The sequence below is a fragment of the Monodelphis domestica genome, chromosome 7 (assembly GCF_027887165.1).
Source record: "Monodelphis domestica isolate mMonDom1 chromosome 7, mMonDom1.pri, whole genome shotgun sequence".
Taxonomy (NCBI): domain Eukaryota; kingdom Metazoa; phylum Chordata; class Mammalia; order Didelphimorphia; family Didelphidae; genus Monodelphis; species Monodelphis domestica.
In genome coordinates this window covers 146,300,697-146,325,703 of record NC_077233.1, presented here as the reverse complement: position 1 = coordinate 146,325,703, position 25,007 = coordinate 146,300,697, and the positions used below count along the sequence as shown (strand labels likewise).

At 40.1% G+C, this 25,007-nt stretch overlaps 1 protein-coding gene across 1 annotated transcript; it reads right to left on the bottom strand.

The window, feature by feature from the left end:
- Nucleotides 1–901: 901 nt before the first annotated feature.
- On the bottom strand, nt 902–11,655 carry LOC100018588 (serine protease 30-like). Its single transcript, XM_007499160.3, has 6 exons — nt 11,512–11,655; nt 11,117–11,143; nt 10,443–10,617; nt 7,980–8,254; nt 5,458–5,618; nt 902–2,815 (listed from the first exon to the last, which is right to left on the bottom strand). The coding sequence occupies exons 1-6, from the start codon at nt 11,567–11,569 to the stop codon at nt 2,594–2,596; spliced, it is 918 nt and encodes a 305-aa protein (XP_007499222.1). The 5' UTR covers nt 11,570–11,655; the 3' UTR covers nt 902–2,593.
- Nucleotides 11,656–25,007: the final 13,352 nt, after the last annotated feature.

Sequence of the window (25,007 nt, the reverse complement as noted above, 5' to 3'; positions counted from 1 at the left end):
CAGGAGAGCTAGACTGAGTCAAGGAATCTTGCTTTAAAGCCCAGCCTCAGCACTTACTGGGCAAATCCTTTAACCTCTTGGTTTCAGGTTCATTTTTATCATCCATAAAACAGATCGTAAGTTACATTACCTGCCCTTTGGGGTCATTGTGAAGAAAGTTTTGTAAAAGCCTTAATACACCAAATAAAACGTGAGTTCTTTTGGGTTCTCTTTATGATTTTTTGTTTTTCTTCTCTAGATTTGATGGACTTCAGATAGAAATGGCTGAGTTGGGTCATGATCTTCCCATTTTGTTGGTCCACCATTGCACAGGTGAATAAAATGACGGCTTTTTGTAACTGGTTAGATATGTTTTGGAGTCTCACTAGAGGGGGGCATCTCTGGGACCACTTGTAAAGTATAAATTAATTAAGCAAAGTCAACAAGTTTATATTTTTTTATGCCTGTTTATAACTTTTTATCCTCTGCATGTAGTCCCATTAGATAGTCAGTACTTTAGTGCCAAGTTGTAACTATAGATAATAGTAAGCAAAAATCCCAGTTATTGGTCGAGTGAGTAACTGTGGATGAGAATCAATAATTGATAATCACAGCAACAAAAATCCCCTGTAGTATACCTTGGCAAAACACGCTTGACCTGCAGGCAAGAGCCGGTTGGACCTCCTCCCACCTCTGACCCCAGGAAATTTGTATGATGTGACTTGCATTGAGTATAAATACTTGCCAACTAGAGGACTTGTGGTCTCAGACCCTTCTGGCTGCCTTTGTAAACTGCAGCCCTCACAATAAAGCCCAGTTTGCTCTGAAGACAGTTCCCAGTCATTTTTTGTTTACAAATGCCAACAGCAAAGATGATGGGGACGTGTACTTTATTCTCTTTCCTCATTTTTTGTTGTTATAGAATATCAAAGTCAGAAGCAGCCATAGAGATCACCTAGTCAAGGGATTTCTGACCTGTACACCACAGGTCGTCAAGGGGTTCAAGAACTTGGCTAGGAAGAAAAATGACATCTTCATTTTAATAACCTTTAGTTTACTATTTTATCTTAGACATTTAAAAACCTTATTCTGGAGTGTCCATCAGCTTTACCAGACTGTCCAAGGGTGCAAAAAAGGTTAAGAACTCCTACCTGGTGAAATAAAAATGTAAGCTGAGGGAAACTTATTACTGCTTGAAATGGTAAAGGTAAACTGACTGGAAACTGTTACATCTTGAACTATAGGATAAACTGAGGGGTACCTGTTACTTCACAATGACTGTTGTTCTCTGGCTGGCTATGGCAAACAGGATGCTACAGGGACCTGAATCTGCTTATTGTTAATGGAAGTAGAACAGAAATGCTGCTGGGGGGATGCCACTACACAGGGACTGCTTATAAAGGACTGTTCTGGGATTTACTCTGGGGTTTCTGCCTATTGATCCCTATTGATTGCTGATGAATCAATCTATTTCCTAACCTCCTTCCTCCCTTACTCCCTCCCTTGCCTCCCTCACCCCCCTCCACCAGTTCTTCTTGAAGCCTTTGGCTCCTTCCCTCCCTCTTGAGTGAACTATAAAGATACTCTAGTTGCTTTCTCAGTCAAGAGGTTTATTAGGATAACAGTATGGGAAACTGAGGTAAGAGAGATGAGGAATTTCCCCAATCTAAATGATATAAAATTGAGGGTTTGGGGAGTCACAAGTGTGACTCTTGGACAGTTAGAAAGATGGAGGACAATAGCAGTTCAAAATCTTCTTTCTTCTTCACAAATCAGCCAGATCTCTCAGCTTAAACCCAGAAAGAAACAAAGTTCAAAGTCTCCAAGTTTCTCCTGATCAGCTCAACTCTCTTATAGACCACCAACTCAAAAGCTTCTCCCTGATCAGCTTCCACTGCTCAGAGCCAGAGAAAACAAAAAAATCAAATCAGCCTCACAAGTCTTTCAGCCAGCTTCAAACCTCCAGGGAGAGTGTATCTCCCAGTCAGAGACCAAGTTCAAAAAACCCCCATCAACTCAAGCTGCCAACAACTGGGGACATTCCATTGGAATCCTCTCTTGCATCTTGGTCCACAAGTCCTGCAAAATCTCTCTCTCATGTCTCTATCACACTAGACCAGCCATCTCATTTTACAGAAGATGGGGAAAATGACTTGCTTCTGGACCACAGTCAGGACTGAATCTCAGGTTTCTTGCTGCCTAATTCTCCTTCCTTCTAGAAAGTTTTTCCAGGTGACTAGCCCAGGATGAGCCTCCTTTGGGCTTTTTCTGCATATAGATAGGACCACATATATGATTGACATGTTGCTAAATGATAGCTATATGATGGTGGAGATGTCCTAGATAGGACACCCAGAAAGACTGTGACTTCCTTCCCTTTGGAAAGGGACCATATCACTTTCCACTTTTGTGTTCCACTAGCATCAGATGCAGGCCAGGACTAGGGACAAGGTACGGCAACTTGTGATCCTCCCCTTCCATCCTCCAGACAAAAATACAGCTGCCATCAGCCAAAGTGCAAAGAAAGGCATTCAGGATACAGAAAAGGATTGATCCAAATGAAGGGGCAGAAAGGATCCCTGGTGGTTAGAGTTGAAGTGGACTGGGAAGGACCTCACTGGATAACGAGAAGAACCACTGTCAGCAGCAGAGCAGGCCCTGAGAGAATGACTGGAGCAGAGCTGGCGATGGTGGTTTGAATCCAATCTTTATAAGCCTGGACCCGGGTATAAACTCCTGGTCGGTTGCGTAGACCACAACCTAGTCCCCAGCTCACAGCCCCAACCTGGAACCAAGTATTATTGTTCTCACAGACAAGAGGGCCTCCCGAGTCACCCTGGGAGAGAGAGAGAGGCAGAGAGGCAGGGTTAGTCACAATAGAGGAATATGTAGATCTTCTATCTACATCCTGAACATGTAGAGGGAAGTGGGATTGAGGAGAGGACTCCAAGGTCTAATTCAGTCACCAAAGCATATGATTAACCCGAACCCTGTGAAGATATGACTTTTCTGTTGTACTTTGGGGAATTATTGAAGTGTAGAAGTCATCAAGTTCTGCCCTTATCTAGTGGAAGACATCTTCCTAACAGGGCACAAGACAAGGATGCTGGGGCAATTCTACAAGCATTCTAAAAAGACTAGAACAGATCTAGAGAATGGCTGCCAACTATAACTGTTAGCAAGGAACGAGAGTCAGAATGCTATAGTAGAATCAGAATTGGATTTGGAGTTAAAAGACCTCGATTCAAGTCTTGGCTCTGCAGCTTCTTACCGAGTGGGTGACTTTAGACAAGGCATGGGATGACAACTTGTCAGAGAAATGATTTACTTGAAGTCACACAGCTAGTTAAGTGGCTGTACTAGAATTCACAAATGTCAAGTCTTCTGATTTCAATCTAGCGCTCTTTCTACCCATACCACATTAGTTTTCTGAACCTCAGTTACATGGGAAGATGGATATAGAGCTAGAAGGGAACTTGGAGGCCATTTAATATAACCTTTCCCTTCCATGTTATAATTGAGGGTTCAGGCCCAAAGGGAAAGTAACTTGCCCAGCATCTCATGAGTCAATGAATAGCAGTGTCAAGATTTGAACTCTAATCCTCTGATGACCAGCCTAATACTCTTTGCACAATAGAAAGGTAATTGGATTAGATGAACTCCAAGGTCTTATTCTATTCCAAGTCCTATAAGCATCCATTTAAACAATATTATTAGTGCCTAGGATTTTTGTCTTTGCATTATAAAAATATGTGGGTGAGATAATTTCCTGCCAAGGCTAGATAAATGAGGCATCACAGTCAGTTATACGTGGGGCTTCTGTAAAATCTTGTTGTAAAGTATTTGGCAAAACAAGGTGCCCTATATTATTAAACATATGTCAGCTTCATATGTTGCTGAAAAAACTAGATACTATTATGGGACAGGTTTTTTTAGTATACAAGGTGAAGATAAAACTTAAAAGCTTTTGCAAACAAAAGATGTTGTCAAGGGGGGAGGGGATCTACACATTAAATTATCTGATTAAGGGCTGCTTTCTGAGATATGCAGAGAATTGATACAAAAACATAAGAACAAACCATACCCTGATAAGAGATCAAGAGCATGAACCAATATTTTTCAAAAGAAATACAAACTTTTCAACAACCATATAAAAGATTCCAAATAACTAAAAATAAAATGCAAAATTTAAATTAATTTTAATACAATTTTGAGAATTGGAAACTGAGGATAGCTGAACAAGTTGTGGTATGTGATTATAATGGAATACTATCATGTTATAAGAAATGATAAACAGAATCCGTTCCAAAAAACTGCAAAGACTTATATGAATGGATGCAGAGTGAAGTGAACAGAACCAGAGCAATATCTACATAGCAGAAATCCTGTGTGATGATCAGCTGTGAAGGACTAAACCATTATCAGCAAAACAACTTTCCAAGATAACCATGAGGGACTTGGGATGAAAAATGCTGTACACAGCTAAAGAAGAAACTGTTTGACTCTGAAGAGCAGAGCATGCCATCTTTCACTTTATTTCCTTCTCTGAGTTTTTTATTGTATGTGTGTTATGTGTCTTCTATCATGGCACAAGCAATATGGAAATCTGCATTGCATGGAAGAACTGATATAACTTTTATCAGACTATTTACTGCTTGGGGGGGGAGGGGGCGATGTTGAAGGAAAGAAGGAAGAAAATTTGAATCCCAAAATGTCAGAAAACACTTGTCAAAAATGTTTCTGTATGTAACTGAAAAAATAATCAATGAATGAAATAATAATTGAGGTTCCATCTCTCACTTGTAAGATTAGGAAAGATGCCAAAAGATGATAATGATAAATGTTGGTGAGACTGTGGGAAATCTGAGGAACAAATATATTGTTGGTAGAGGCATGAACTCATTCTGGAAAATGTGGAACTGTGGGGAAAAAGTTATTAACTATTCAGACTCTTTGACCTAGAGATCCCACTATTGGGCTGTGGTTGTTCAGTCATTTCAGTCTTGTTCAACTCTTCATGTGCTCATTTGGAGTTCTCTTGGCAAAGACTTTGGAGTAATTTGCTATTTCCTTTTCTCGATCATTTCATAATGAGGAAACAGACAAACAGGGTTAAGTGACTTGCCCAGGGTTCCAGAGGTCAAATTTGAACTCAGGTCCTCCTGACTCCAGGCCCAGTGTTCTAACCACTGTACCACCTAGCTGCCCCACATGAGGTACATGCTCTCAATAGTCAGTCAGATAGGAATTTCCCACAAAATACAAATACAAAAATATTCATAATCTATTAAGATGTAAGTTTCTTTGAGGGCACTTTTGGCTTTTTGTCTCCAACACTCAGAACCATGCCTGGCACATAATTGATACTAAGAAATGCTTTTTTCATACCTGCATGATACATGCATTCTTTCATTTGGTGAGAAATTGTTATCAGTTTATGAACCTGAAAAGCCTGGAGGAAGAAGAAGCTGCTCTTACCCGGCATGCATCTTTTTTGCCCCACTTGTATCCAGCACAAATCATGTCATCTTCAATTATGGATCGCCTTGAATCTGCGCGTCTGTAGATATGGTATAGGTCATCACAAGCCTTGGCGTCAATCAGGGGAATCTGGGCTTCTTGTAAGGCAGAGGCAGGACCTGGGAAGAAGCAGCAAGAATTAAAGAAACAGCAAGCACCTTGGGTTGGCCTGGGAGTCTGAAGATCTGGCTTGGAATCTCAGTTCTGCTACTTCCTACCTGGGGGCCTTTAGGCAAGTCATTTAACCTCTGTTGGCCTCAATTTCCTTATCTGAAAAAATGAGGCTTGGACCTGATGATCTTCAAAGCTCTTCGAATTCTAAATCTGCGATCCCATGAATTGATTTTAAGACAAGGGAAATCTGGGGACCTAATTAGGAGGAGAACTCTCACTGTCCCTAGAACCAGACCACCATGCCCATTCCTGGTCATTTTCAAGCCACGCTGTTCCCAAATGAACCTCCTTGTGGTGCCATCTTCCCCTGTTGAAATGTAAACCTCTTGAGGGCAAGGACTGTATTGTTTAGATTTACTTATATTTATATCCCCAACACTTAGCACAGCATCTGACTCCTAGAAAGCTCTTAGGGAATGCTTTCTTATTTATTCTTTCTGCCCCTCCTTCTGTCACTCGCAGCTTTCCTCTCTGTCCAGTCTTCCTACCTCCTCTCCTGTTCTACCTTACACCCTCCACAGAATGACATAAAACCTAGAGGAACCATCCAGCATAACCCCCTTCATTCTTTACATTAAGGCCCATAGAAGGGGAGAGACTTGATCACAACCGCAGTTAGTAAATAGAAGAGCTGAGATTCAAAGGGAAGACTTCTGAGTCAATCCAGTGGTCTTCCATTCATCATCACCACCTTCTGCTTGAATACCCCGATCCTCCCCTGCCTTCAAGTTCCAATTCAGATGTCACCCCTCCACAAGACCTTCTCCCATTCCTTCAGGCCAAGCTTTATCTCCCTTAGAGAAAGCCAGTGGCTAGAGCAGAAAGACTCGAGGACAAAGCCAGTTTCCAGATGCTACCTGTGTAATTCTGTGTAATTCAGATGCTACCCTGGATAATTCTCCTCAACTGTAAAATAGGGATAATAATGGCATTTTACCTCCTAGGGTAGTTGTGAAGATCAGATGAAATAAGATTCGAAAATAGCTTCATTTTCAATTGTTTTAACTTCACATCCATTTGGGGTTTTCTTGGCAAAGATACTTGGAGTGGTTTGCCATTTCCTTCTCCAGCTCATTTTACAGATGAGAAAACTGAGGCAAACAGGGTTAAGTGACTTTTCTTAAAAAAAAAATAACAACACTTACCTTCCATCTTAGAACCATGTATTGGTTCTAAAGCAGAAGAGTGGTAAGGGCTAGGCAATGGGGGTCAAGTGACTTGCCCAGGGTCACCGAACTAGGAAGTGTCTGAGGCCACATTTGAACCCAGGACCTCCTATCTCTGGGCCTGGCTTAATAGGATTTTAATAGGGAGAGCTAGGTGGTACAATGGATAGAGCATTGGGCTTGGAATCGAGCAGATTCATCTTCCTGAGTTAAAAACCTGGCTGCAGACAGAGTGAAACAGCTCAGCAATAGGCACCATCTTTCCCTCCTCTCAACCTTGGGGCCTGGCTTCAAGCAACCTGCTATAGAACAGAGCTGGGTCTAGAAATAGAAGGATCTGGTTTTTAAAGTCTATGAGATGTCCCTTTATCTGTCTAGACCACATCTATAAAATGGGAATGATAGGCTTGGTAATATACATCCATGGGGCAGTTGGGTGGCTCAGTGGATTGAGAGCCAGACCTAGAGATGGGAGGTCCTAGGTTCAAATCTGGCCCCAGACACTTCCTAGCTGTGTGACCTTGGGCAAGTCACTTAACCCCATTGCAATATGCTGGCCCCTTCAGCCTTAGAATTGATCCAGAGATAGAAGATAAGGGATTTTTAAAAATGTAAACTCCTTGAGGACAGACACTTTTTGCCTTTCTTTGGATCCCCAATACTTAGCACAATGCCTGGAAAAAAATAATGCTTACTAAACTCTTCAGGCCTTCAATTCCTTTATCTGTACAATTAGGGGGTTGGATTAGAGGACCTCTACAGTCCTTCTGGATATTGTACCCTCTGACCGGTCTAAAGTTAAAGGGAAATCCAGAGACTAGAATTGCATATAGACTAAATGATGGAATTGAGACTCAAAAGCAGGTTTCCTGAGTAGGTCTAGGGCTCTTGTTATTATACAGTCCCTTGTCCTGGAGTAATATAGTATTTGTGGAGATCCCATTCAGTCCTTGGGTGCTAGGCAGCATTCATTCTGGGCTGCATCTGGGGGACAGTCAAGATGACACACAATCAGAGGTAGGAGAGTTTCCTATGAGCTGAGGTAGTCCGGAAAGGCTCAGAGGAAGAGGAAGAGATAGCAATACTCTGGCCTGGGGTTGGGCATCTGGGCAAGCACACTTACCCCATGCCTCATCTTACCTTTTTTGGTTTTTCCCCATCCAGTCACCCAGCACAGGGTGCCAGTAGGAAATTGGATCTGCGGTTCTGGGAGGCAGACAGGAGTGATCTGAACGGGGGAGTCCAATTGTAGCAATGCAACATCCCCTTTATAGGATCTCCATTGGAAGGAAGGGTGAATGAAGATTCTTTTCACAGTGGCATAGAAGGAATTGTGTGGAGATGTATACAGCTTCAGCTCTCCCATCCTTAAGAGATAAGATGAGGGAACTGGAACTGGGAACTGGGAACTGGAACTGGAAAGGAAGTAAACATGAGGCCAACTGAGAGGCTGCAGAGCTTGAAAAAAAGATCAGTGCCCTTCCTCCCAAAATACCTAGGATTTAATGAGTTGGTATTGAGTTCTGGGCCTGGAATTAGGAAGATTCATCTTCCTGAGTTCAAATCCAGCCTCAGACATAGACTAGCTGTGTGACCCTGGGCAAGTCCCTTAACTCTGTTTGCCTCCCTTTCCTCATCTGTAAAATGAATTGGAGGAAGAAATGGCAAACCTTTCCTGTACCTCTGCTAAGAAAAACCCCAATGGGGTCATGAAATTAGACCCCATTGAAAGATAAGCTTTGTGTTTATTCTCTTTATCTTTATGTATACTTATTTTCTTCTCTATTAGAATGGAAGCTCCTACAGAGCTGGGATTGTTTCCTTCTTTGTAATTGTGTATTCCCACCACGTAGGTGTCACTTAGTTGGTATAATGTGTAAGAGTGTCACTTGGGAGTCAGGAAAACTGGAATTCAAATCCCTTTGAAACTTACTAGGTATATTACACCCCCTCCAAATAATTTTAACCTTTCCAGTCTGTTTCTCTATCTGTAAAATGGTACTAATAGTACCTCCCTCACAGCATTATTGTCAAGATCAATTGAGATCATGTATCTTTTTAAATAAATATTTGTGTGGGGGGGGCAGCTAGGTGGCTCATCAAATGTAACCTCAGACACTTCCAAGCTTTGTAACTCTGGGAAAATCATTAACCCCAGTTGCCTAGCCCTTACTGCTCTGCTATCTTGAAACTGATACTTACTATTTATTCTAAGATGGAAGTTAAGTGTTTTTTTAAAATAAATGCCAATTGGTTGATTAATTCAGCACACAAGTTTCTTTCTTTCTTTCTAGTTATCACTTCCAAAAAGGGCAATTGGAGTTAAGTGAGTTTCCCAGAATCACATAGCTAGAAAGTATCCCAGGCTGAATTTGAACAGGTCCTCCAGACTCTAGACCTGGCTCTCTATCCACTGTCCTAGAATAAATTTTAAGTCAACAAGCATTTATTTAAGTACCTACTAAGAGCCCCAAACTACAAGTTCTTCTCTCTCCTGTCTCTCCTAGGACTGGTGTTATGTCTATAGATGGGGATAGTTATCTAATGTGGTTTTACTAGATGGAGGAAAAAGGTTGTCTGTCCTGGTTCTCCTCCTAAATGACTATGTGACCTTGCATAAGTCACTTCTCTGTCTCTATTTGTAAAAGGAGAGATTTGGATTGGGGCCATTCATTCAAGAATGTATTAATAAAATGTATTGTTAATTTATATCATATTCATTTATGAACATCAGAGTACCTAGTATGTGTTTCAAGCCCTCTGCTAGGTGCTGGAAACAAAGACAAGACAAAGAATAGCTCTTGCCCCCAGGGAGCTTATTTTTTGCTGAGATGAGAGTGAGGACAAGATATTTTGAGGAGGGAGAGGGAGCACAAGCATCCTGACCGATCAGGAAAGGCTTGCCACGGAATGTGACCCTTGAGTTGAACCCTGAAGAAACTGTAGCTTCTAGGAGATATCTCAGGCCCCTTCCCATTCTGACATTCCTATTCTTCTGGCCTAGATTTTTGGTGATCTTGCCTCCAGTTGAAAACTCTAAGGAGCAGGGGTGCTGGAGTGGGGAGGGTTTTGGAAGACAAAAGCAGAAGAGTTGCATGAAAAAAGAGGCTTCTCTGGAATGACTAAGGCAGTCACAGGCTAAAGGGTTCATTAGATAAGAATGGGCTCAGGAATCCATACCTGAAAGCAGCAGTGGTCAGATTAAATGGATCTGAGGGTTTTAAAGAAGGAAGGCAAAAAGGAAGGCTCACAGAATCACAGACTTAACCTGAAAGGGAACTACGAGGTCATCTAAGCTAAGATCTGACATTTTATAGATAAGAAAATTGAGACCCAGGGAAGATGTGACTTGCCCAACCAAGAAGGAGCATCCATGTGTCATCGACAGGGGAACTTGGGGGAACTGGTTTCCTGGAGGCTGTGTGGATTTTAGGGAGTACAAGGGAATTACTGAAGGGACTGTTCCCTCCTCCCCCTTTCCCCAAATGGCATACTTTATTTAGGGAGGGTGGATTAGGATAGGAAATTCAAGGTAGGAATAGAGATAAGGTTTTCCCTCCCACCCATATCCCATTTCTGGAGACTTGCCAGGGGCTTTGCTACCTGTTAAAGATCGTGAAGCAGTGAGCAGCAGTTAGCACCCAACTGGGGTGGATGAGAGAGCCTCCACAGATATGATGCCCGGTAGAGGTCCTTAAGCTGACCTGCCATGGCCATCGTCCTTCCTGGGCATCCTGCCCTCCTACAATTCTCTGCTGTTTGGTAGAGTGCCCACACACTGTTGAGAAAGTAAAGGCTTTTGAGAACCCTGTTGGGCCCGGCTCCCCCCTCAGTCAGTTTCTTTCCAATCTTCACACTGGCCACTGGCCTCTCTTACCCAAATATACCCCTGATGTATCAGAGCCCTCCTTGCTCTTCTAGCCCCTTCCTGTTCATTCCCCACTCTTTCTATAGAACCCCCCCCCCAAGACCCAAGGGCTTTTAAACCTGCAACATTCAGGTGATAATTCGAGGCCACATACGGCTCCCTCCCCAGGTTACAGAGTGCCTTCCTTATATATCACACCAGGAGCTAGATAAAGCAGTGTTAACTGCACTCTAGAGAAAAGGAAATGGAAGCCTTGAAGTTTGTCTAAGAGAACATAATTAGTATGGAGACTGGGACTTGAACCCAAAGCCTCCGATTCTTGCATTAGAGCTGATCCCCAGTTTGTAGCCCAGAGGCTAGACCAACAGACTGACTGCCTTCACTATCTTTTCCAGGATTAGTTACTTACCAGTTGGCAGGCTGTTCCCATTGACACCTAAAGGAGATTAAAAAGGAGAGAAGACTAGAGTGTAGGTTATCCTTACAGCATCCTCAGACTCAGAAGCCTTGAGAAGGGAGAGGAGACTAGGTCAAAGCAAAGCAAAAGGATCTTCTCCCAGCTTTCCACCCTAGATCTTTTTCCTGGTTTCCCCGGGTACATCATCTAGGCTCCCTCCCTCCCCAGCCATTCTGGTACCCACTAAATCCTGCAGCCATGGAGTCTCCCAGGAACCCTTCCCAAGAGAGAGCTAAGAGACCACAAAAGGTACAGGAACACATGAAAGAAAGAGACGAAGGATGGTGGAGCCTCTAGGGCTGAGCAATTACCCAAGGATGGACCACTCAAGGCCAGGAGACACTCACCATGGAACAGCAGCAACAGTATCGTGGGAAGCAGGAGAGAGCAGGGAGAGGACTCCATGGACACTCCAAATAACAGGAGCAGTTTGGAGATCTACCTCCCAGATCAGAGTCCTCAGGACAGTTCCCACCCCAAGGGAGGGGCAGAATAGGTCATAAAATAGAGTACCAACCACAGGGGCTCCTCCAACCCCTCCCCCAACCCCTATTATGGACAAAGTATGTATAAATGTGATAACTTAGGTCGGTGAAGGAGGTGGCTCCCTTTGTTCAGATGTTGCCTCCCACCAGGGCCCTCAGGCCCCTTCCGGGCATTTTCTGAGTCTAGTTGCCAGATTGGGAGAGAAATAAAGTGTAGTAAAAAGAACACTGGGTTTAGTGTTGGGAGATCTGGATTCAAATTTCCCCTTGCTATCCAAGTAACCCTGGTTAAGTGTTTTGATGATAGCTCACATTTCTTTTATATTTTTAAATCTTTATCAATCTGTTTTGTTTTTACATCACCTTCATTTCCAAATTCTGTCCTCTCTCTACTCCCTAGAAAGTCACTCCTTATAACAAAGAAGAAAAAAGAGCAGTAGGTATTAGGGAACTAACACATCTAAGTCTTCCAACTTTGCAAGGATACACAAATTCTATTTCTTTTTTAGTTTATCTTATTGTCTTGCAAAACACACTTCCATATTGGTCATTGTTGTAAGAGCAAAGTCACATATAACCAAAATCCCAAAAGAAACCCATAAATACACTGATAAATTCCATTTCTACAGCCCTATGAAATGGGCAATGCCAGTAGGACCATCTTCATTTTAGAGTGGAGGCAACCAAGGCTCTGAAGATTGTGATCTAAACACAACTCAGGGACTCAGTGAGTCAGCATTTGATTCTGGGTCCTAATAACTACAGTACCTTTTAATTTAATTACCAGTAAAATGAGGGGATTGGAATAAATAAGTTTTCCAACTCTGACAAAATCCTATGAAAAAGCCAAGCCTGGTGTGGGGCAACTCTCCTTCCCAGGGAATTTTCATTTTAAAAGATCTCTTCCCATCCAGGATCCTCCCTCTCCCCATATGTAAACTAGAAGGCTTAACCCCAAAGAATCATTCCCTAGTGGTGGCTTGGCAAGAGGAGAAAGGAGAAGGATGTAAGAGTGTTGCATAACTAAAAGCATCCTGTTACCATAGTGTCTGGAGTGCTAGAGAGAAGAATAAACAGGCTAGGAAGGAAAATGAAGGACTGAAAAAAGGGCTGGAGACTTTCCATCTAGAGTAGGAGAATAAAAAGTAGGAGCTCCCTTTCCTGGGGATGGGGAGGATGCGGTGGGATGATGATAATGACTACTGAGAACGAGGGCAGAGCCACCCTTGCTGCTGTTTCCTCTGCCCAGGAAAGTGACCTTTTTTAAATAGAAATGATGGAACAAGAGGCACCCAGGAGGAGGTGATACCCAACCTATAGAGATGGTAAAGAGCACCCAGCTGTGATCAACTGAGAAGTAGGTCTGCAGACTGCTAGAGAGATCCACTGACATGGCGTTAAGCACGTACTAGGATCCAGGCCACGTGTTAAATGCTTGAGACTTTTCCTTTTCTCCAGAAGCTTACATCCTTTGTTTACCCCCCCCCCAATCTTTACCTTTTGTCCTATTATCAACTCTAGGACACAAGGGCAAGGGCTTACCAAATGAGGTTAAAAGACTTGCGTGGGGTCACACAGCTAGGAAGCTGCTGAGGTCACATTTGAACCCAGGTTCTCCCAACTCCAGGCCAGGTACTCTATCCACTGTACTACCTAGCTCCACCTGTGGGGCTTACATTCTAATTAGAAGACAAAACCCTAAAAATGATATGGAAAAAGCCTTAAGAGTTGGTGAGCTAAGGTGGAGTGTTCCAGGGACAAGGAAAGATGATTGACATCACTATAGCTACAAAGAAATGGGAGTGTTCAAGCTACACAGACAGGATACAATCAAGCTTGGGAAAGGAATCCTAGCTAGAGGCTAGGGTGTAAGAGAAGGGGCTACTTACTATGGATACTGAAGTTCCTGCCCCTGGTGTGGGTCTTCTTGGGAAAGGGTCTGATACAATAAGGGAGACTACCTAAGACAAAGAGGGTCCTTAGCATATGCTTAGTCTCACCCAACTAAGATTGTGATTCCCCTGAGATCTCCCACTCAGTTGGAAATTGCCAGCCTGGGATTCCCTTCAGGGTAGATTCCCATGGGAACAGGGAACAAGGACAAACTTTGGGCTCTCCAACCTATAAGCTAGTCCTGAAACTTGGGGTTCATCAGATCTCTCTAGGTCACAAGTTTGGGATTCCTAGATTGCATGTTAACAACTAATTCCAAGAATCCTATAAACCAATGTAATGTACAATCCTCTTGTACTTCCAGAATATCTCAACAATGCTTTCTTCTGTGTCATGTTTCTCTGTGCAGCAGAGTGGCTTACACTGGGTCTCAATATGCGATTCTTGGCATATCATATTTGGAGGTTTATGAGTTGACCAGGGATGAGTAGACCAGGACTTTATGGTCCTACAACCATCATGAATACAGCTATTCTAGCATACTGTCAGAAAGAAGGTGGTGCAAATTAGCTTTTTACTTACTGTCATTTTTTTACTACCTATATGATTTACGTTTTGGCGAGCTCTTGTCAACTAGAAAAAACGCAGAACTATTAAATAGTCAAAATCACTCTTTAATCAAGGGAAAAGGGGTTAGTGCTACTAATACGACAACAGAGCTGCTTCCCATGACTGCACAGAGTCAAGACGCCCTGGTCACTAGCCCCTGGGAGTGCCACCACCTCAGGATGGACTCCAAGGAACAAAAGAATTTGGGGACACCTTGGTAATGGACCTTAGCCTAGGGGGAGAAACCATTGGGACAAAAGGAATGCTTAATATTGGGTGGGATTAGCTGTTCCCACCCAAACTACCAGGAAGTTCACTGTCTGGTGAAGAGGGACCTTCCCTTAAGGGGGAAACCTTTCCTGTGACAAGGTCAAAACCTGGGGTTTATACCCTTAAACCAAATAAACTGGGGATCTCTAGATTTCCATGTTGACACTCTTAAGATGATATTCAACAGACTCAGTCCAATTAAAGTGCATGCAAAAGCCACAAAGTTGAAAGGATTCTGTCCAACAAGAACCTTTAAAAAAAGACTCCTTATTTTTTAAAATGTTTCCATGTTTTTTATTTGTGGAAAGATTTTTCATATGTTATGCTCAGACAAAGAAATTAAATGGAATTATGTATAGGTTTAAATTTGTACTCCCTAGGAACAGCCATAATCTTCTGAATAATTGTATTAATTATTGACGGTCTTTAACCTATTGGAAGTTTTTGTTTCTAGGAGCTTATAGTAGCTTGTTTTGGTTCTATTGAAATACAAATTATCAATTAGCTGTAGAGATCAAGAGCTTTTGAAGCACTGAAAACTGTATATGTGACCTTGTGGAAAAACTCACAGGTTTCTGCATATATTATGTAGAAGATTACATGGGTATATTTGCAAAAAATAAGGTTGATGGGATTTTTTTCTTAACATTTGAATATTAGCCCTACATATTATTGCATGACCTAGGAATTTCCCATAATAGTCCATACAATTCATATACTTTCATTCTGAAGCATAAATGAACTTACTAAGAATATATACTAAATTATCTTGGAATGCATTTAAAGTTATTTTAAATGCTTTCATTTGTAGAAGTCATTTAGTAAGAAATTCAGTATTCTGATTATTGCTACATTCCAGTGATAAGATATTCTTAAGGACTTGCAAGTTATACCTTAGATGTTCAGAACAAAAAAGGAGAGAATGTTGTGTAACTACCGTGCTATTCCTTAGTGCAATACAATAAAAGTCTAAAATTGAAAACAAAAACAAAAACAAAAACAAAAAGAGTTGGTGAGCTGAGAGGTGGGAAAGTATTCACGCCATGTATTGAGGTAAACTGGGAGAAAAATGACCATGAATCCTAGTAAGAGACTTATCAATCAAGAGAATAGGCTTCACTTGGCCCAAACAAACTATATCTTCAGTTACCAAAAAAAAACAAAAAACACATTTTTTTAAGCAACTGTGATTGCCAAGTCCCTGTCAGAGATATTTGAAAGGTTATAAAAAACACGAAAGAGGTAAGGTACACCAAGATGGGAGAAAGCAAATGTCCTGATTCTCTCTCTCTCTCTCTCTCTCTCTCTCTCTCTCTCTCTCTCTCTCTCTCTCTCTCTCTCTCTCTCTCTCTCTCACACACACACACACACACACACACACATATTCTCTCTCCATATTTTTGGACATAATCAATAAAGGAATTGTCTTGCTTGATCATGTGATCATGTGTATTTGCTGCAAGAGTTTTCTCACACACAGTGGGAAGGACACAAAATAAAATCATACTAATTTAAAAAATAAAATGAAAGGAAAGCAGTTATTACAGAATGCTGGGTAGCTTCCTCAAGAATGAATAATGCCATACATGTAAGACCTAGTTGAATTGCTCATTGGCTACAGGAAGGGGGAGGGAAAAGAACATGAATCATGTAACCATGGAAAAATATTCTAAATTAATTAATTTTTTTAAAAAATAATGAATCATGCCAGATTAAATTTATTTCCATTTTTATCATCATTATTAAAATAACAGATTAAGAATAATAGTTGTAGAAATAGAATTTATCAAAGTTTTTGATACAATATTTCATACTCTTCTTATAGAGAAAATAGAAGACTATGGATTAGATGAGAATACAATTAGATGGATTCAGAGTTGCTTAGATGGACAGACTCAAAGAATAATTTTTAGTGCTTTATCAGTAGTGTGCCAGGTTTCCAGTGGAGCATTCCAGTGATCTGTCCTTGGTGCTATTTTTTTTTTATCAGTGATTTGACTGAATGTAGAGATGGCACATTCATCACTTTATAAGAAAACACAATGGGGGCAGCTAGTTGTTTAATGGATAGAGAGCCAGGCCTGGAGTCCAGAGGGCTTGGGTTCAAATTTGATCCAAGACACTTCCTAGCAGTCACTTAACTTCCATTGCCTAAGCTATTTTTTTTTTATCAGTGATCCAAGGCAGAAAAGTGTACCTTGCCTAGCTCTTACCACTTTTCTGCCTTGGAACCAATACTTAGATAGAAAGTAAGAGTTATAGAAAAAAAAAAAGAGAGAGAGAGAACATAATGCTGAGAGAGATAGCCAATATCTTGTGTGATAGAATCAGGACCTAAAAGGAACTTGACAAACTAGAGCTTTGGGATGAAGCTAATAAGATGAAACTGAGTAGAAATAAAAGTCTTACATTTGGATAAAAAAAGTCAGCTTCACAAACATGAGATCTTGGAGAACCAGAGAGCAGTTGTTCTGAAAAAAGATCTAGGAATTTTAGTGGACCACAAGCTCCATATGTCAGCAATGTGATGTGGCACCGATACTGACTTGATCTCGGTCTGCAATAAAAAGAGTATAGCTTCTGGAAAGGAAAAGAATATGTCTCTGCCCTGATCAGACCACATCTAGAATTCAGTTTGGAGCAGCTCAATTTAAAGAAGACATTGTAAGCATCAAGTATGTCCATTGGAGGGGAATCAGGATGATGAAGGTTCTTGAGTCCATGACATATGAGGGCTGGTTGAAGAAATTAAACATATTTAGCCTGGAACAGATAAGCCTCGAGGTATATGTGTTGATGGGGTGGGGTAGGTCATAATAACTACTGTTATGATTAAAATCCTCTAGAGACCATATCTTAATGTATAATGATTTATTAAATAATAAAAGGGGGGCCAGAGGAAGAAAAGACACCAGCCACATATGGCTGACCTCTCTCTTAACTGCCACCTTCCCCCAAAGGCTAGCTGTGCCAGCCCCAAGCCAAACCACTCATGTCAGCACTCTCTTAACCTTTCAGTCTGGGATGCCAAGGAAAAAAGAGCCCACTTCCTCCCCCTACTCCGGCTTATGCTCTTCATGACCACCTTTTCCCAAGCCTCTTTGATTAGAGGGCTCAGAGCTTGGGAAGCAGTTCTTCTGAAGTCTAAGAGCCACTTCATGTTTGGAATGACCTCACAACACAAAGGTCCACTTTTCACTGCCTGACTCTGCCTAGCTTGCTTAGTTACTTCACTGCCCAACAGGCTTTTTTACAGATAAACCGAGAACGTGTTTCCATCCTGGTTCAACAAGGAGGAAGAAGCACATTATAGCTTCAATCTTGAGATCAAGCTTTTCCCTCTTTAAAAGCCAAGCCTGCCTTGGAGTGTCAAAAAGGGTGCAAATTAATATTAAATTTTGTATACTACCTTCAGGTATTTAAAGGGCTGCCATATGGAGGCAAGATTTGACTTGTTCAGTTTGACCTGAGAAGGCAAGAAGTGGCAAGAAGGTAAATTTAGGTTAAATGTCAGGAAAACTTTCTAACAGCTGCAATTCTCCAGAAATGAATTTGGTTGCCTTAAGAAGTTATGGATTCAAGCTAGGTAACACAGTGGAAAGAAAATGAGGACTGGAATCCAGAGGACCTCAGTTCAAATTTGACCTCAGATGCTTTTAGTGTGTGACCCTGAGCAAGTCACTTAACCCCATTACCTACCCCTTACAATTGTTCTGTCTTGGAACTGAATCTAAGGCAGAAGGTAAGGGTTTTTTTTTTTTTAAATTATGGTTCTTGGGGAATGACTAAACAAGTTGTGGTATATGATTGTGCAGAAATATTGTGCTATAAGAAATGATAAGCAGGGTACTTTTAGAAAAACTTGAAAAGACTTACCTGAACTGAAACAGTGAAATAAGCAGAACCAGAGGAACATTGCACACAGTAACAACAATATTGTAAGATGATCGACAGTCTTGGACTTAGCTATTCTCAGCAATACAATGATTTAAGACAATCCCAAAGGGTTTATGATGAAAGATATTATCCACTTCCAGAGAAAGAAATGATGGAGTCTGAATTCAGGTGGAAGCTTAGTTTTATTATAATTTTTTTTTAACTTTTGGTCTGTGTTTTCTTTTACAACATGTCTAATATGGACATTGACACCACATATTTAACCTATATAAAATTGTATGACTTCTCAATGAGCAGGGAGGGGAGTGAGAAAGAGAAAGAATTTGGAATTCAAAACAAAATTTTTTAAATGCATGCAAAAGGGGCAGCTAGATGGTGTAGTAGATAGAGCTCAGAGCCTGTGTTAAAAGTATCTATAAATAGGATAGGGGGAAAGAAAAAGTAATACAGAGGGAAAACATATAAATATAGAATTTATTAACAGATAAGGGTAAGGGCTTGGGAATGAGGGGAAAAGGTTAGCTTCTGACAATTAATCCAGTTATTAAACCCACTATCTAAATACCCAAGTTTCCTAAGGCTAAGTCCAACAGGGAACCAGATTTCTCACACACAGAGTCTTTGGTGGTTCAGGTACAGGGATCCACCTGAGTCCTCCATTGTCCCAGGGGAAAAGAAGGTTTCTCCAAGTTTCACTCTGTCCACCAGAGTATATAGATATGTCCTCTCAAATGGTGGAATTAAAAGAGGCTGCTTGCTAGCTGTCCAGGGGAGTCCAGGAGAGATCAGATCTTCACCTTCCAGGCTTCACCTTCAGGTCCAATGTGTCAGCTGGGAAATTGTCTCTTCAACAGTTTGGAATCCTGACAGCCCTGGGAGAATTCTGAGTCTTGAGGGCTTGTCATTCAAACTCTTTGCACCCTGTAATTTCCCTTGCTATACCTGGAAGTCAGGAGGACCTGAGTTCAATCTGGCCTCAGATGCTTACTAGCTGTGTGATTTGGGGCAAATCATTTAACCTTCTTTGCCAAAAAAAATTTTAGAGTGAATATAAACAGTTGTTTTTACATGAATTGGAAATAAATAAAATAGGAATTAAATTCATGTATGAGACAATATGGCTTAAAGAAATAGAGACCTGAACAGAAGCAAGATTTACAGGTCACACAGCAGGAGCCCCATCACAGTGTGAGCTTCCACAGACTAGGGGGTAGGTTATGAAGAGGTAGCTATATCCTTTAGAATGGCTCTTCTAAAGGTCAGAGGAGATAAGGAGATAGGATAGCCTAATGGTTTGCTTTCCTTGAGATAAGAGATCTCTCAACTCCCTGGGCAAATGGCAATAACAAAATGTCCTTGAGATGTTATTCTGATCTCCTAAACAGGTTTTCCTTCTCTAATGGAATCCCACCCTGAGAAGAACAAATTAATTCTTCCCACACAATTCATATTCCTAAAAAAAAGTGATGAATTCTGTCCTTGTAGGAATGATGCCTAGCATAGAATGTTAGCAATCTGGTACACAGAGTAGATAATTGAACAATCTACAATTCATGTGTGACTAATACCAAAACTACAGAGTTTTCAGGTGATGTTTAACTAGTGCTAATTAGTGAGAAATGCAAGATTTCAGAGTATGAGAGTCCTGTTCCTATTATTGTCCCTTATTGCCCATTTCCAGCCCACATCATTGCACTGAGCAATATGAAAATGTGTTGCATGAAAGCACTGATATAATCTACATCAGACTATTTATTGCCTGGTGGGGGAGGCTAGAGTATGGAGAAAGAGAATTTGAACCATAAAATGTTAGAAAACAATTTTAAAAATTGTTTCCATGTGTAACTGGGAAAAAAAAGTTAACAAAAGAAAGAAAGAACATTGAACTTGAAGTTGGGGAGACCAGAGTTTGAATACTGCTTCGTATCCTTAACTAGTCACCTAATCTGACCCTCAGTTTCCTTCTCTGAAAAACAGAAGTAATAATTGCAGCCATCTCATTGGGCTGTTGGGAAGATCACATGATGTAATATATTAAAGTATTTTTCCAAATCTAAAAGTAAAAACAAAAAATAAGAGTGTTCTTTGTTATTGCTATGTCTGAATTTCCTATTGCTTTTTAAATTTTAAATAATTTTACTGGTATGCTTTGTTTTTGTATCATCTGAATTTAACCCTGTATCCCAATTCTTCCTTTTCCAGAGAATCATCCTATTGCAACAGTAATTTCCAACCTGTCTCATGAACCAATTCAAATGTCTCCTTCTCCATTTAAGTTTTCCCTGCTCCCCAGTTGGAAGTGATTTCTCCTCATTTTAAACATTTATTTATCATATTCTAATTTAAGTTCTATCCTTCCACTAAATTATAAGCTCCTTAAAGGAAGAAAGTATTTATTTTTTATATCTATATCTCCAACACCAATGCCAAGGTCTTGTCAATAGTAGGTACTTGAAAAATATTCATTGAAAAAATGAATAGCTGAAATATCCCTAATATTTCATAGTTTTCAAATTATTTTAATAGTCATTCTCTCATTTGATGCTTTCAATATACTATGAATTCAGGACTGAAAGTATTGTTATCCCCTTTGTCAACCTGGAAAATCACAGAACTACTAAAGTAGTCAGCAAAACCAAATCTTTCAGGGGAAGCTGGGTGACTTAGTGGATTGAGAGTCAGGCCCAGAAATGGGAGGTCCTGGGTTCAAATATGACCTCAGACTCTTCCTAGTTGTGTGACCCTGGGCAAGTCACTTTGACCCTCCCCCCCATTGCCTAGCCCTTACCTCTCTTCTGTCTTAGAACCAATACACAGTAGTGGTTCTAAGAAGTAAGGTATGAGTTTAAAAACAAAAAATGTTTCTTTAATCAGGAAAGAGTATTCAATATTCAGCCACCACACAGAGTCAAAAACTCTGGGACTCTGGGAACCTTATTTCTACCATGCAAGACAATTCTCCAAAGAATAATAGAACATAGGGTTCTTATATACCTTTCGGGGAATTAAGCACATCAAACATACAGACAGGTTGTAAGCAGGTTTGGGAAAGAGGCTGTAACCACAGGCTGGGGTATCAGGGAGTGATCTACTGATGGATACTAAAAGGATGGTTCCTGCACAGGTGTTGGTCTTCTTGGGATCTCTGATGCAATGGGGGAAACTTCTAAGACTAAAACAGTGAATGAGCATTTGAGCATTTCTATTACTCCTATTCAGGACACTTAATGGGTGCTGGGAGATCCCTTATTCAGTCTAAGACAAAGTCACTTTGCGATTTCCCTTAAAGTAAGTACCCAAGCGAAATGGGCACGCTTGGGGTTTCCAGAATTTACAATGACACCTCGATATAGATATGAAAACTGAGATTCAAAGAAGTTTTTATTTAGGATCACACCATAGGATTTAGAGTTGGAAAAGGATTAAGAGATCATCTAATCCTGCATTTCCACTGGTGAGAAAACCAAAGCTTAGAAAAAGGAAGAGATCTTGGAAACCATCTGAAGAAATTAATAGTGATACCTCAAAGTCCAGCATGCCAGATGCATTACTTACAGCATTGGGATAGGAAAAGAATGAGAAAATAGGAAGGTGTATACAATGCAGAACTTTGAAAAAGAGAATTAAAGTGGAACAATACACCATCCTAAGTTCAATGTGCTCTAAATGGTCTTCTGAGCAATCAGTAGGTTGATATTATCGATCTCTCTGGCAGAGGTGAATAAAGATTTCATTTGCTTAACTAGATTTTTGCCAGTTTGAGTATGACACAAAGCATCTCAGAGATTTATTACAATAGCTTTTAAAGAAGTTGGAAATTTGAACTACAGGAGAATTTTTTTCCAAGTCTTAATATTATTTTATTTCCCCCCCAATTATATGAAAAGTCCATTTCCAGAATTTTTAAAAGAATTTTGAATCCTGAATTATCTCCCTACTTCCCTTCAATCTCATCCCTGGTGAGATGACAAGCAATTTGATATAGATTTTTCATTAAAACATTTTTCCATGTTAATCTTTTTGTGAAAGAAAACTTGAACAAAAAAATTAAGAAAGTGAAAAAGGGTTGCTTTGGTCTAGATTCAGACTCAGTTGGTTCTTTCACTGGAAGCAGATGGCAGTTTTTTATCATGAGTCCTTTGGGGTAGTTTTGGATCATTGTATTAGTGAGAATAGTTCACAGTAGTTCCTTGTACAGTATTGCTGTCACTATGTACAATGTTCTCCTGGTTCTGCTTGCTTTACTGCTTCAGGTGGTGTAAATCCTTCCAGATTTTTCTGAGCCTCTCCGGCTCATCATTTCTTAGAGCACAATAGTATTATTCTCTTACAATCAAATACTATAGTTTACTCATCCATTCCCAGTTGGGTATCTTCTTACTTTCTAATTCTTTGCCCCCATTAAAAAAAAAAGCTGCTTTAAATATTTTTATACATATAGATCATTTCCCTTTTTCTTTTTTATTTCTTTGGGATACAAACCTTAATTAAAGGGTATGCACTATTTTATAGCCCTTTGGGCATAGGTCCAAATTGTTCTCCAGAATGGTTAAATCAGTTTACAACTCTCCCAACAGTGCATTAGTGTCTCAATTTTCACACATGTCCTCCAAGTTTTCTCATTTTCCTTTTCTGTCATAATAGCCGATCTGAGAGTTGTAGAGTTGTCTCAATTTTCATTTCTCTAATTAATAATGATTTAGAACACTTTTTTGCATCATTATAGAGAACTTTAATTACTTTGAGAACTTCCTGTTCATATCCTTTGACCAATGATCAACTGGAGAATGACTTTTATTCATATACATTTGACTCATTTCTCTATGTATTTGAGAAATGAGACCTTTGTTAGAGAAACTTGTAAAATTTTTTCACCATCATGATTACTGTATATTACTCTCCATCCTATTACCCCTTGTTTAGTTTCTGATCTCTACCTCCCCCAATTTGCCCTCTTTTCTATCAGCCACACCTCCCTTCTCTTATCCCTTTCCCCTCCACTTTCCTATAGGGTAAGATAGATTTCTATACCCAATAGATGGTATGTGTTCTTCCCTGAATGAGCCAGTTCCAATGAGAAGGTTCACATGCGTGAAATTAATATAAAAGTAAAACTTATAGTTGGTACATGCAGATTAAGGTATGATGCAGAGTGACAGACAGTTTCTGACTTCCTGAATGGGTCAAGGGAAGCCACTCTGTGTAGCCTCTGACCACACAGCATGTTGTGATTATGTGCCTGGAGGTCAGAACACATTACCCAGAATGTCCCATCCAAAGCTAAGCAGGTGTGACATCATAGGCAAGATATGAGAGCCAAGATAAGTGGGATAAGAATACAGAAACTCAGGATCTTTGGTTCTAGTCCCTTCCTGAATTCAAGTCCACTCCTTGACTGACCTTAATTTGTCTGTTTGGACCATGTGGTTAGCTGGGTCCCCTGGTCTCTGCTTGTGAAATGAACCAGGACTCATGGGGAATCTAGAATCTGATGAAGCATAGTGTCTAGAGACACTGGGAAGTTAGGCTGGAAATATTTTCTTCTTTCTCTTTACTAATAAATGATTATAAATTACTATAAAGTCTCCAAGATTAATTTTTATTTATTATACCTCCCCACTTCTCCCATCACTTCCTCTACTATAAAAGCTCTTCAGGGACTCTTTTATGTGAAATTATTCACCCCATTCTATTTCTCTCTTCCCTTCTCCTAATTCATTCCTCTTTCTCATGCCTTAATTTTATTTTTTTAAAGATATCATCCCATAATATTCAACTCACATCCTTGCCTTCTATCTATGAACATTCCTTTTAACTGTCCTAATAATCATAAGTTCTTGGAGTTGCAAAAATCATCTTCCCATGTAGTGATATAAACAGTTTAACTTTATTGAATGTCTGAAAGTTCTTTGTTTCATTGAATGCCCATTTTTCCCCCTGAAGGTCATGATCAATTTTGCTGGGTGGTTCTTGGTTGCAGTCCTGGATCCTTTGCCCTCTGGAATATCATATTCTAAGTCCTCCAATCCTTTAATATAGAAGCTGCTAAATCTTGTTATACTGAGTGTGGCTTCACAATATTTATATTGATTTTTTTTAACTGCTTGCAATATTTTCTCCTTAATCTTTCAGGAGGTTGTAGATGGATTCTTTTAATTTCTATCTTACCCTCTGGTTCTAGAATATCAAGGTAATTTTTCTTGATTGTGTCTTGAAAGAGGATGTCTAAGCTCTTTTTTTTTTTAATCATGGTTTTCAGGCAGCCTGATAATTCTTAGATTATCTGCCCTTAATTTCCAGGTCAGTTGTTTTTCCAAAGAGATATTTTGCATCTTTTTAGTTTTTCATTCTTTTGACTTTGATTATTTCTTGATGTCTCATGGTCTCATTAGCTTCCACTCCCCCAATTCTAATTTTTAAGGTATGATTTTTTTTATTTAAAAAAATTAACAAATTTTGTCTATGTTTACATGATTCATTTCTTTCCCTTCCTTCTTCCCTCCCTCTTCCCAGAGCCAACAAGCAATTCCACTGGGTTGTACAAATGTTATCACTTGATTAGGTATGATTTTCTTAAGTGAGTTTTTGTACCTCCTTTTCCATTTGGTCAATTCCCCCTTTTTTTTAGGGTTAAAAAGGTTTTTATTTTTACATTCATTACACATATATTCAAAAATATAAAACCTATG

Bases quoted from the DNA above. Each gene is read 5' to 3' on its own strand.
- LOC100018588 (XM_007499160.3), bottom strand. From the start codon at position 11,569: ATGGAGTCCTCTCCCTGCTCTCTCCTGCTTCCCACGATACTGTTGCTG. The intron at 11,144-11,511 runs GTGAGTGTCTCC...AATCTCCTTTAG, and splicing joins ACTGTTGCTGCTGTTCCATG to GTGTCAATGGGAACAGCCTG. The intron at 5,619-7,979 runs GTAAGATGAGGC...GCTTCTTCCCAG, and splicing joins ATGGGGAAAAACCAAAAAAG to GTCCTGCCTCTGCCTTACAA.